The sequence below is a fragment of the Calidris pugnax genome, unplaced genomic scaffold (assembly GCF_001431845.1).
Source record: "Calidris pugnax isolate Ruff unplaced genomic scaffold, ASM143184v1 scaffold187, whole genome shotgun sequence".
In the NCBI taxonomy this organism is placed as follows: Eukaryota; Metazoa; Chordata; class Aves; order Charadriiformes; family Scolopacidae; genus Calidris; species Calidris pugnax.
Genome location: NW_015090969.1, coordinates 1,543,142 through 1,556,193, shown reverse-complemented (window position 1 = coordinate 1,556,193; position 13,052 = coordinate 1,543,142). Strand labels below are relative to the sequence as shown.

The window sequence follows — 13,052 nt, the reverse complement described above, 5'->3', positions numbered from 1 at the left end:
GGGGGGGGCGGGTGGCTCTGCTGTCCAGAGAAGGGGACCCTGCAGGTGCCACGACAAAACCCACACACCGAATCATTAAAACCTTTTCTTTTTTTTTTTTGCCCCTTTTGAGGTCAAGAACTGTTAATTTTATGCATCTAGGCCATTGTCTCCCAGTTCCCCTGCTTCAGGCTTCTGTGAAATTGAGCCCTTGATTTGGTTATAGCTCTGGAAATGATTAGACTACTTTACTAAATTTAACGCAAGTGGTGAACTTAAGTGGTGAACCATTAAATCGGTTAACAAAGGCATGAAGCATGATGTACATAATCCAATTAAAAACACTCTACATACGAGATATTCCTTGCCAGCCTTTCTCGTAAAAAAAAAAAATATTGTAACCTCCTTCATATCTTCACCATATTTGTCTGGCACATGCTGAAGGGGACTCCAGAAGGAAAACATCTTCCCTGGCTGTGCAGCCCCCACCACCTCCTCTCGCCTGGCCCGGACCTGGGTGTCACTGATGTCACCTGGGGGTGGGTTTGTGGTGCCTTTGCCACCTCTTGCTGCAGGCATCGTGTCCTGGGCTTTGCAGGGAAACCAGCCCAGTTTGGGGTCCCACCGGCAGATGGGAAGCCCCCAGTGCAGCCCCCTGAGGGGGGGTTCTGAGCTGCCCCGTGTCCTCGCACGTACCCCTCCGTGGACACGGTTTTGTGGGGCAGGACCCCGATCCTGCTTGGAGGTGAGGGATGTTTTTGTGGGATGCGGGTGCAGGAGCATCCATGGTGCTCCCGTCCTCCTCTGAGGTGAGGGTGCAGGAGCAGGGGGGTGTTTTTTGGGTGGTGAAGGTCCCGCAGCCTGCCCTTCCCTGGGTTGTTTGCAACAAGCTTCCATGGGATGGTTTTGTTTTGTTTTGTTTTGTTTTTTTAAAAAAAACCCAACTTTTTTCAGGGAAGGGGCAGGGGAGGGAAGGTGGGCTTTTCAGCAGAGAAGATGCCAAGAGAGCAACGTGGAGTCTCCAGGTGGGTTTTATCCCCCTCTGTGGAGTCTCTAAGCCGTGATTCCTGAGCACTGGACCAGGAGGGATGTTGCATCGACTGTTCCTGGGCTGCCCTGCAGAAGCAGTTGGGAAGGATGGCAAGAGGTGGCCACGGAGCTACGGGCAGAGCCTGGGCATCCTCCAGCACCCACGCAGGCACCCTCGGTTCCAGCAGGAATGTACCTGGGCTCCTTGGATCATCATCTTCTTGCCACAGGAGTGACCTGGCTAGGGCATGGCTCCTTCCAGCGGTGTGGGGATGGGGGTCTGCAGCCCCCAGGTGTGATCTCCGCTGCCCCATGGAGCTGTGGGCCCAGCACCGACCATGGATGGAGGAATAAGACTTGGAGCCAGAGCTGCCGCTGGAGGAGGCTTTCCAAATGGATTCTGCTCACTGGTTCCTGCCTTCCAGAGGGGAGAAAAAACACCTTTAAACTGGGATATTGTCCTGATGTTTATTTTGACCCCCCTGCGCTGGAGTGGGGGCTGCTGCGGGGGGTTCAGAGCCCACGGGGCCAGTCCTGCTCAGCTCACCGAGCCCTTGGATGGATGTATTTGCTGGCAGCTTAAAAAAAAGGAAGAAACCAGTTGTTTTCTGCGTTGGTGGAGGGTGAGGCTGGAGGTGGTGGTTCTTCCTGCCCTCCCCGCTCTGCCCCAGCTGGGTCCTGCTGCAGATGCTTGTGGTGGAGCTACGTGGTCTCCTGGGGCCGTGCCAAGGCTGGGACCCTCATCGCCAGGGCTGGAGTGTTGCTGCATGGACCTGGGGTACCCACGAGGCCGTGGCCCCCCTTCTCTGGGGCTGCTGCTGCTGCAGGGAATGTCACCCTGGTGTGGGATGCTCCAGGAGGAGCCTTATTTGGTGCCCACCGTGAAAGTTGGGGATTGCTGAGGATAAAGTGTTGGATCTCTGCTTCCCAGCCGTGATGGGAACTACTGGAAAACTTGCAGGAAGGGGAGTGTATCGTGCTGGAAAGCCCATGGGGGGCTGCCTGTTCTCCAGGGTGATGCTCTGCTGTCACGGCCAGTCCTGCTTCTCACCCAAATGGCTGGAAATCACATGAGACTGGGACTGGAAAGAGCTCATTGATTGCAGGGAGAGCCCAGGCTCTGGTCCTCTTGCTCCGGTGTCGGAGGGATTGATCTCACTCCGGGTGCGTGACGAGGTGGCAGGGACTGCTCCGTGCTGGCAAAGGGACACGCCAGCACCATCCAGCACAGCCACTGTGGCTGGGGACCCCCACTGTGGCTGGGGACCCCCACCATGAGCCCTGCTGCTCCCCTCGCCCTGCCAACGAGCTCTCCTTGCACTGGTTTGAGGACCCCCCTCCCCAACCGGGGTCCTGAGGATGCTCCCCCTGCTCTGCCCTGTGGATGGAGCAGCCCCGGCAGAAGCCGAAAGCTCCTGCTTTTTGAGGACTTGGTGATTTATGCTTTTCCTATAAGAGTGCTGCAGAGGCCTAATTGCCTTCTCGATTTGGCTTCTGCCACAGCTGAGACCTCGGCGCTGCCCAGAAGAAGCTGCTTTTTAAGATAATGCATCTCCTCCGCCTGGAACTGCTGCTGCTGCTGCCTTTCAGATCTGACCCCCCCAGCCCCTGGCTTGTCTTCTGCCAGGGGGGTTTCCCTCTCCCCCTTGCAAAAAGGTTTAGAAACTGGTGCCTGGCAGGTGTGGGTCGCCCACCCGCTTCCCTGTGACCAGAGTCTTCTCGGTACCGTGGTGCTCGTTGTCATGTGACAAGTCATCCCCCCCTTCCTGCTGCCCCCCAAAATAGGTCCTTCAGTGGGGAGGTGGGTGGAAGCTGTGCTGCACCTGGAGACGTGGCTACAGTTTGGGGGATTTTCCCATAAAGCTGCACCCCAGCTCCTGGGGGGGCTAACGGGGTGTTTGTGGGGTGCACCTGGGGGGTGCATGGTGCCCCCAGCCTTGCTGGGGGTCTGGATGGGCAGCCTTGCAACAGGACCCTTTGCTGCACTGTGGGTGGGGGGGCTGCAGGCTGGGGGGCACCAGCCTTGCTCCAGGGCAGGAGGAAAACTGAAGTGCCCCCTCCCTGCAGGAGGGGGTCGAGCTGTGAACACACACCTTGGGTTAAACCCGCTCTCAGATCTTTCCCTGTGTGTTCTGTGGGCTGTGCTGGGGTCGTGTCCCCCCCAGACCCTGTTGGGGACACCTGGGTGCCTCCCCTTGCAGCTCCGGGGACAATGTGCTGGCCTCAAGTTGCACCAGGGGAGGTTTAGGATGAATATTGGGAAGAAGTCCTTCCTGGGAAGGGTTGTGAAGCCTTGGCAGAGGCTGCCCAGGGCAGTGGTGGAGTCCCCATCCCTGGAGGTATCTAAAAGCCGGGCAGATGTGGTGCTGAGGGCCATGGGTCAGGGATGGGTTTGGCAGTGCTGGGTTGGTGGTTGGACTCCATGACCTGAAAGGTGTCTTCCAGCCTGGACAATTCTATGGTTCTATTTCCTTGATGGAAATGTTGGAAATGTAGGGTCCCACAGACCCAGGAGATATTTTTGGGGTGTCCCTGCTGAGCTGTGGTGGCATGGCAGCCCCCCCTCGCTCCCTGGCTGGGTCTGAGCCCTACTGAACCCTGTGGGAAGGGTCTTCTGCTCTCCCTCCATGCAGGGGGGTGGGATGGAGGTGCACCCACTCGTTGTGCTGTGGGACCCTCCCTGTGAGAAAGCTGCCTGCTCTGGGGACCCCTTCTGCCATGCTTGGTGGCACCGGGGAGGGAGAAAACCTGACCTGAGCTGGGGGAGGCACAGGGGGCTCTGCTGCAGCTCGAGTGTGTGTCCCCCCCCCAGCCTGAGGGTCCTGCTGGAAGTCAGTTGCCCCAAATGCAGCTTTCACTGGTGGCTAACTGGGTGCTGCTCGGGGTGGCCGTGGGTGCAGGCAGGAGGGTGGGAATCACGGGTGCCAGCTCTGAGACCCTCCTGGCCGGGTGGCTGGTGTCCCCGGGGTGGAGGAGCCACAGGAGCAGTGACCTGGGGCTCTTTGGAAGTGCCACCACCAAGGGCAGGTCCTTGACTGGTGGCCAGCAACTGGGATTTCAGCTTGTTTTCGAGTTTGTAGTTGAAGTAGAAGCACGGGGAGGGTTGTGTTTGGGTTTTCTTCCTTCCTCCGATGCCCAGCCCCGGGCTGAGGCTGCCCCCACGGCTCGGCCATCCCTGTCCCCATCCAGCTGCTGTGGGAGGGGGACAGGAGTGACAGGATGGGGCATGGCCACCCTGTGGGCAGTTTTCCTCTCACCCTCCGGCGCCTTAAAGTTGATCCTGAGCAAAGAAAGCAAAACTCTTCCTTTCTGAGGTGTCCTGTGAGGGTCCTGGATGTTTGAGTTTCCTTCCCCCGCTGTGGTTCAGCAGCTGGTGCTCCCTCCAGCCAGAGCTGCTTGCGGGGTCCGAGGTGCTATTTCTTTCTTTCTTTCTTTTCTTTTCTGCTTAATATCCAAGGAAAGGATGCCCAGGGAAGTTGTGGCTGCCCCATCCCTGGAGGGGTTCAAGGCCAGGCTGGATGTGACCTTGAGCAACCTGCTGTGGTGGGAGGTGTCCCTGCCCAGGGCAGGGGGTTGGAAATGATGATCTTTGAGGTCCCTTCCAACCCAAACCATTCTATGACTCTATGAAAAGCGAAACCGTCCAAATCTGCAGCGATGATGGGAATTACCTTGAATTGAGGGTGGCTCTTGCATTCTGGGGGGGGTGTGTGTGCCACGCAGGCACTCATGCCACCCGGCCGTGTTGTGGGGGACTGTCCCCAGAGGCCATGCACGGGCCCCTCCGTCCCTCCTGCTAACGGGGCTTCTCCTTCCAGGCAGCCGAGCGGGGCAGCGTCTCCTCGCCGGGCATCCCCCTTCCCGGGGCTGCTCGATGCCTCCACGACCCCCCCTCCCCACCCAACCCCACTTCACTGGTCCCAGTGCCCCCTCCCCACCTCACTGGTGGTCTCATTGCAGCAGCAGCAGCTCCAGGCCCAGCACCTCTCCCACGCCGCCCACGGGCCCCCGGTGCAGCTGCCCCCGCATCCCTCGGGTCTCCAGCCCCCGGGCCTCCCGCCCGTCACCGGCAGCAGCTCGGGGCTGCTGGCCCTCGGTGCCCTGGGGAGCCAGGCTCACCTCGCCGTCAAGGACGAGAAAAACCATCACGACCTGGACCATAGAGGTGAGAACGAGGGCTCGGGTGGGTGTGGGTCCCCTCGGGGGGGCTGCTCATCACCTCGTCCTTTGGTGCTGGAAGTACCTTGGTCCAGGCACAGCTCTGCTCCCACTGCCTCCTCCCTCAGGGGGTGGGATGCAGGGGGTGGGAAGCTGCTTTTAGGGGTGCAGCTTCCCCTAAATGATGCTCAAGGTCCAAGATACAGGATGCAGCTTTTAGGGATGTAGCTTTCCCTAGATATGGTGTTCAAGGTCCAAGGGATGGGATGCTGCTTTGAGGGACGCAGCTTCCCCTAAACGATGCTCAAGGTCCAAGGGATGGGATGCAGCTTTCCCTAAGTGATGCTCAAGCTCCTTAAATCAGCCTGGGAGGCGATGGCACTGCTGGAGGATATTCCCAGCAGCAGCTTCTAGGTGATGCTAAAACTTCCCCTGCTCCCTTGTTGGCCGGGGTCAGGATGCTCGAGGATGGTGGGGTCTCCGGGAGGTGCCAGGAGAGCAGACCTGCCTCCAGACTTGGTCCTTGCTTTGCTCGTTAAGGATGGGGAACACTGATTGTCCCAAGAAGTGACACCATCAGACTGATCTCTGTCAGGGCGATTTGTTTACTGCCCCCCAGCCCCAGTTCACAGCCTGGTTTGGGTCCCCACGGGTTTGATGGAGTCGTGCTGCAGGTCCCATGTCCCCAGGCAGCAGTGCCTTAACGTTGAAGCCGCCTTCCTCCTCCTCCTCCTCCTCTCCATCACTCTCAGAGACTTTAAGTGGTCTGGAAACCAGGAATATTCACTAACAAACTGCCTGTTTGTTTGGGTTTTTTTTCTTATTAATAGCAATAAGACAATTTTTTAGAAGGGGAAAAGCGATGTGTGAGTTTGGTTGCAAAGCACCGGCGCTGAGGATTGTCCCTGCAGACCCCCAGCCCGTTGGCACATGGGGACCTGGGGGCTTCCCCGGGACGTGCCCATTTGGGGGGCAGTTACCTGCAGCCTCCTGGGGGCTGCTGGGCTCCACTGCTGGTGCCTTTGGGGTGGTTCTCCCCGAGAAGAGGAGCTGTGGGCAGCCATTACGCGGTTACATTCATTTTTCTGAGCGGATTTCACATTTGCCAGGAGGTGCCAGGGAAAAGGGGGCTGTTTCTCTGCAAATTCAGGGCAGACCGTGTCCCACCAGCGTGGCCATGGAGCTGGGTGACGAGGACCTTCTCCTGGGTCTGTGACTTTGGGTACCAGCACCTTCAGCTGATGCCGTTCCCTTTGTGTTTTGGGACGTTTCCCCTCTCCTCCGCGTGTTTTGCCAAATAAATCACGTCCGCACAAAGGAAGAGGCAGGAGGCAGCGGGAGCTGGATGGATGGGGACGGGAATCTCAAAGCAGAGCCAAAGAGCCTGGATGGGTTTTGAGTCGAGGCAGGAGCCACATAAGGAGGAGCTTTTAGGTTTATTTTCCTGTTTAAAGACTTATTCTAACTTGCTTTATTTATGTCTTCTCTTTATTTGGCTGTGACCTCGCTTCTGACACCGGCTTCTTCTGAAAGAGCGAGACTCAAGTGCAGTAAGTCCCTTTTTTCTTGGTTTCTGGTGGCTGTGTCTTTTTGTTTTATCTTTGGGTTTGAAAAACGGATTTCTGGCCGTGAGCTCTGGGGATGCCTTTTGCCCAGGTCCTATTTAATAAAAAAAAAAAAAGCCCCCTGCCCTGGCTGAAAGGGCTGCCGGGCTGCCGGCTGTGCCGGGCTGGTTCTGAGATTTGGTTTAAATCTTTTTTTGATTTGCTGGGGAGCTCCCAGATTCGGTTTCAATTGACTGAGCCCCGTGAATGAGCCCGGTCAGGTCTGCGCGGCTGAAAACCCTTCGGCGCTTGGGGAAAGGCTGTTTTATTCCTGATCACTCTTCTATTATCTTGGGTCATCTAATCTGCCGGGATGGGTTTGGGGCTATTATGCCGTGTTAAGTAGGACTTGGAAGGTCAAGCAGTTAACTAACCAGCTAAATAACCGTGGTGGAGGGCAGCCCTCACCTCCAGCGCCGCCGCTTTTTATTTGTGTCCCTGACACCTCCCTGTTAATAGCAGCCCTTTGGTTCTTGTTTTTGCCCTGGTGCAGCGCCCGAGTGTGGATGGGGATGTATTTTTTGGGTGGGGAAAGGCTGGTAGAAGCTTTATGGGGGGGCTCAGCCCGTGCCCCCCACCCCGGGGCACACAATGCCGCCGTCTCGGGGAAAAGCTGGCAGGAACAAAGCCTGGCTGAGCCGCGGCTTTGCAGCGATTTCCTGCCATCCCCGAGCCCACAAATGGGCCTTTTGAGAGGCCGGGGGCGGATGGGAAGGAAAAAATGTCATTTAAGAGAGGGGGGAGAGGGGAATTGGGCATCATTAACCCGCTCCCTCGGCGGGGAGGGGGGCCGTCAGGGATGGGAAGGCTCCCGATCTATAAAATAAAATCAGGGGGTGGGGAGGGGGAGGAGGTAATTCCCCGTGGAGGTTTAATGCGCACGATAATCAGAGTTAGTCATTCATATTTTCCTAGCCTTGCCTGCGCAATAAAAAATATTTAGTTTCTTGGCGGCGGGCCAGCGGCGGGGCTGAATGGATCGATGCCTCTAAATGCTTGACATGATTCTCTGGTAGCTGCGAGGTTTTTCAGCATGACTGCCTGAGAAGAAAGACCCCGGTGTTATCCAAAGCTGCTTATTGGGTACCGAGGAGAAACATGAACTGCTTTAGTTCTCCCTTTCAGCTGGGAAAGAAAGGCAGGCGGAGGAGCTTAGGAAGGTTTCTGCTTAGCAGGGGTGGCGGGCTCTGCCACCAGACATGAAGGGATGGGGATTTCTCCTGCTGCTCCCAGAAACTAATGGAAGGGTGTCTGCGCGGGGCGGGGGCCGTCTCTGGAGCTTGGGAGGGGGTTTTGCGCTCCCATTTCTCATTCCCAGCCCAATCCTGGCATGCAAGGGGTTTTCCTGGGAATGCCAGCATCTCCCGGGCTTTGCTGCTTGAAGGGAGCACGGAAACACCCCCGCCCTGAGCGGAGTTGGGCTCTGCCTTTCCCAGCGACGTGGATTTTTCCGAGTGTTTTTTTTTTGGATGCCCTTCGCCCTGAGCGGAGTTGGGCTCTGCCTTTCCCAGCGACATGGATTTTTCCGAGTGTTTTTTTGGATGCCCTTTGCGGCGGGGCTGAATGGATCGATGCCTCTAAATGCTTGACATGATTCTCTGGTAGCTGCGAGGTTTTTCAGCATGACTGCCTGAGAAGAAAGACCCCGGTGTTATCCAAAGCTGCTTATTGGGTACCGAGGAGAAACATGAACTGCTTTAGTTCTCCCTTTCAGCTGGGAAAGAAAGGCAGGCTGGAGGAGCTTAGGAAGGTTTCTGCTTAGCAGGGGTGGCGGGCTCTGCCACCAGACATGAAGGGATGGGGATTTCTCCTGCTGCTCCCAGAAACTAATGGAAGGGTGTCTGCGCGGGGCGGGGGCCGTCTCTGGAGCTTGGGAGGGGGTTTTGCGCTCCCATTTCTCATTCCCAGCCCAATCCCGGCATGCAAGGGGTTTTCCTGGGAATGCCAGCATCTCCCGGGCTTTGCTGCTTGAAGGGAGCACAGAAACACCCCTGCCCTGAGCGGAGTTGGGCTCTGCCTTTCCCAGCGACGTGGATTTTTCCGAGTGTTTTTTTTTTGGATGCCCTTCGGCTGGGCAGAGCTCTGCTGCTGGGGCAGCTCGGCCAGGGCTGGGCTGGAGAGGTTCCTTGGCTCCCTGAAGGAATCCCCTCATCCCTGGGGATGAGGCCCTGGCTCTGCTGGTGCCAGGGGAAGCGATCATGGGTGCCAGCACTTGTGCCAAGCCCTTCCTCTGCCCAGGGGTGGAGCTCTGGGGCTCCCTGTGGTTGGGCAGAGGATGATGGTGATGGGGCTGGTGCTCCCCTTGTGGGGCAGAGGATGATGGTGATGGGGCTGGTGCTCCCCTTGGGGGGCAGAGGATGATGGTGATGGGGCTGATGCTCCCCTTGGGGGGCAGAGGATGATGGTGACAGGGCTGGTGCTCCCCTTGGGGGGCAGAGGATGATGGTGACAGGGCTGGTGCTCCCCTTGGGGGGCAGAGGATGATCGTGACGGGGCTGGTGGTCCCTGTGGTTGGGCAGAGGATGATGGTGATGGGGCTGGTGGTCCCTGTGGTTGGGCAGAGGATGATGGTGATGGGGCTGGTGGTCCCTGTGGTTGGGCAGAGGATGATCGTGATGGGGCTGGTGGTCCCTGTGGTTGGGCAGAGGAGGATGGTGATGGGGCTGGTGCTCCCCGTGGTGGGTCAGAGGATGGAGATGGGGCTGGGTTAGGGGAGCACAGCTTTTCCCCTCTCTGCAGGGGTTTTGCAAGGCTGGATTTTGGGGGCTGGCCGGAGGGGCTGGTTGTGGCACCTTCTAAGCTGCCTGCTCGTGAAATCCTGTTTCCTTCTGTTCCCAACTTAAAAAGTTTCCTCTGTTACTGCAGAATAATTCTGTTTCGCCCTCGGAAAGCCTGAGAGCCAGCGAGAAGCACCGGAGCTCCACAGATTACAGCATCGACTCCAAGAAGCGGAAAGCGGAGGAGAAGGACAGCATGAGCCGATATGTGAGTGATGGGGACGTGCTGTGGCCTGGGGGGGTCTGAGAGCAGCTGGGGGGACACGGGGGACACGAGGCACAGGGTGGGGGGTGGCACACGTTGGGGCAGGACTTTGGGTGGGAGAAAGTGGGGTTTGGGTAATATTTTTCCAAAGGTGGTGTGGGTGACCCGTGTCCTGCTGCTGGGGATGGGGGGTTTGGCTCCCCCCGGGGCTTGGGGGGGGCTCCCCGTCCCCCCAGGGTCTGGCAGCTCGCTGCGGGATGTGACTCGCTCTGCGTTTCAGGACAGCGATGGTGACAAGAGCGATGACCTGGTGGTGGATGTCTCCAATGAGGTGAGCCCTGGGGGGCGTTTCGGTAGGTCCCCTCCTCTCCCTGCGGCACAGGGGGGGCTTTGGGGGGTCATGTCTTGGGGGTCCCCCGACACCGGCCCAATTCCTGCCTGAAAGAGGAGCCGGAGGGAGCCCTCCCCGCTGCTTGGGGGGGGTGCCAAGTGCTTTCTCCTGTCCCACAGGACCCTGCCACCCCCCGGGTCAGCCCAGCCCACTCCCCTCCGGAGAACGGCATAGACAAAGCCCGTGGGCTGAAGAAGGGGGATGCTCCGAACAGCCCGGCCTCGGTCGCCTCCTCCAGCAGCACTCCCTCCTCCAAGACTAAAGACCTGGGCCACGTACGTCCTTCGCTCTGCTGGGGGGGTCAGGCCGTGCTGGGTCTGGGGGCTTGTCGAGCTGGGGCTGCAGGTGCCGGTGGCTGAACCTCATCCTTTCTGTTTTTTCATCCCTTTCCATCCAGAACGACAAATCCTCGACGCCCGGGCTCAAGTCGAACACTCCGACGCCGAGGAACGATGCTCCCACCCCGGGGACCAGCAGCACCCCGGGGCTGCGGCCGATGCCCGGCAAACCCACCGGCATGGACCCCCTGGGTGGGTACCAGTCCCCTGGTGTCACCTCGGGGCTGCTGTCCCCAGCACAGCTCCAGCCCATGCCATCCTCGGGGGGCATTCCAGGTTTATCGGGGACCTAATCCAGCTCGGGGCAGGGGTGCTGGCAGCCCGGGGGGTCCCTGTGCCAGGGATGGGGTGAGGAGGGGGAGATCCAGCCACTGCATCTTCTCTGGGCTGAGGGGGGCTGGATGCTTGAACACTCCGACACTGAGGAATGATGCTCCCACCCCAGGGACCAGCAGCACCCCGGGGCTGTGGCCAATGCCTGGCAAACCAACTGGCATGGACCCCCTGGGTGGGTACCAATCCCCTGGTGTCACCTCGACACTGCTGTCCCCAGCACAGCTCCAGTCTGTGCCACCCTCTGGGGGCATAGCATCTCTGGGGGGGGGTGTCAGGTTTATTGGGGACCTAATCCAGCTCAGGACAGGGGTGCTGGCTGTCAGGGGGGTTCCCTGTGCCAGGGATGGGGTGAGGAGGGGGAGATCCAGCCACTGCATCTTCTCTGGGCGGAGGGGGGCTGGATGCTCAAACACTCCAACACTGAGGAATGATGTTCCGACCCCGGGGCTGTGGCCAATGCCTGGCAAACCAACTTGCATGGACCCCCTGGGTGGGTACCAGTCCCCTGGTGTCACCTCGGGGCTGCTGTCCCCAGCACAGCTCCGGTCTATGCCCTCCACTGGGGGCACAGCACCTTTGTTGGGGGGTTTCAGGTTTATTGGGGACCTAATCCAGCTCAGGACAGGGGTGCTGGCTGCTCAGAGGGGTTCCCCGTGCCAGGGATGGGGTGAGGAGGGGGAGATCCAGCCATGGCATCTTCTCTGGGCGGAGGGGGGCTGGATGCTCGAACACTCTGACGCTGAGGAATGATGCTCCCACCCCGGGGACCAGCAGCACCCCGGGGCTGTTGCCAGTGACTGGCAAACCGACTGGCATGGACCCCCTGGGTGGGTACCAGTCCCCTGGTGTCATCTCGGGGCTGCTGTCCCCAGCACAGCTCCGGTCTATGCCCTCCACTGGGGGCACAGCACCTTTGTGGGGGGGTTTCAGGTTTATTTGGGACCTAATCCAGCTCAGGACAGGGGTGCTGGCTGCTCAGGGGGGTTCCCCGTGCCAGAGATGGGGTGAGGGAGGTCCAGCCATTGCCTCTTCCCTTCTGGGGTGAGCAAGGCTTTGGATGCTGGTGGTCTCCATCCCCTGACGGTGTCCCCTGCCCTCCCACAGCCTCAGCCCTGCGGACGCCCATCTCCATCGCGGGCTCCTACGCGGCTCCCTTTGCCATGATGGGGCACCACGAGATGAACGGGTCTCTCACCAGCCCCGGGGCCTACGCGGGGCTCCACAACATCCCCCCGCAGATGAGCGCCGCTGCCGCCGCCGCCGCCGCCTACGGCCGGTCGCCAATGGTGAGCTTTGGAGCTGTACGTAGCATTTTTAGCTCCTTTTCTGGCTCGGGGTGGGGTGTGGGGAGGGTCTGGAGGGGTGCTGGGGGCAGCCAGTGGGAGGGGGGGCTTCCCTGTGTTGGCTGTGAAATTGGGGCTCCTCATTGCATTTTGAATCGGGCACTGTTTAAAGATGCTGGGTGTGGAGATGCCTGCCCCATAGGGTGGGGTGGCACCACTTTGGGGTTTATTCCTCCCCCCCCCGCAGGTGGGAGGTACCCACTGTGCAGTCTTAACTCTTGCTAAACATTCAATCGAAGGCTTTAAGGCAAAATCCAGGGAAATCAAGAAGCAAAACACTGCTCTTAATGCAGAGATTGGGGGTTCCTGGGGTGCTAGGCTGCTCCTGTCCCTGGGGGCTTGGGAACAGCACGGGGAGGGTGAGAATGTCCCATGGTGGTCCCTGCAGACCAGAAGCCTTTGAGCTGATTCCCCAGTTCTTCCCATTCTGGCAGGGAAAAAATAACCATTAGCTATGGAGCAGCAAGGGAAAAGGAAGGAATTTTTCACAGGGAGAGTGGTCGGGCATTGGAACAGGCTGCCCGGGGAGGGGGTGGAGTCCCCATCCCTGGCTGTGTTGAAGGGATGTTTAGATGGGGTACTGAGGGAGATGGGGTAGGGGAGGACTTTGTAGAGTAGGGGAGATGGTTGGACTCCATGATCCCAAGGGTCTCTTCTAACCTGAGTGATTCTATGTAAAGGGGGAGTCACTGAGTGTCCCCCACAACCTGGTGGGGCTCGGGGCTGGGGTGTGGGGAGGTGTTTGCTGGTGTGCCCAGCTCCTGCCCGGCCTCACCCACGTCTCTGTCTGTCTCTTGGCAGGTTGGTTTTGACCCGCACCCACCCATGAGAGCCCCCGGCCTCCCCTCCAGCCTGGCGTCCATCCCCGGGGGGAAACCGTAAGTCTTTTTTG

At 59.0% G+C, this 13,052-nt stretch overlaps 2 protein-coding genes across 2 annotated transcripts in view; both read left to right on the top strand.

The window, feature by feature from the left end:
* LOC106894162 (transducin-like enhancer protein 3) overlaps window positions 1–1,244 on the top strand; it is a 23,173-nt gene extending 21,929 nt beyond the window's left edge. The window contains exon 3 of the mRNA XM_014952685.1: window positions 1,102–1,244. Within this exon, the coding sequence (XP_014808171.1) occupies window positions 1,102–1,244 (143 nt within the window). The remainder of the gene's footprint in view (window positions 1–1,101) is intronic.
* Window positions 1,245–3,853: 2,609 nt separating this feature from the next.
* LOC106894161 (protein groucho-1-like) overlaps window positions 3,854–13,052 on the top strand; it is a 21,439-nt gene continuing 12,240 nt past the window's right edge. Inside the window, 9 exon segments of the mRNA XM_014952684.1 lie at window positions 3,854–4,093; window positions 4,969–5,173; window positions 6,700–6,716; window positions 9,636–9,755; window positions 10,033–10,083; window positions 10,263–10,418; window positions 10,541–10,673; window positions 11,922–12,103; window positions 12,962–13,038. Coding sequence (XP_014808170.1) covers window positions 3,854–4,093; window positions 4,969–5,173; window positions 6,700–6,716; window positions 9,636–9,755; window positions 10,033–10,083; window positions 10,263–10,418; window positions 10,541–10,673; window positions 11,922–12,103; window positions 12,962–13,038 — 1,181 coding nt within the window.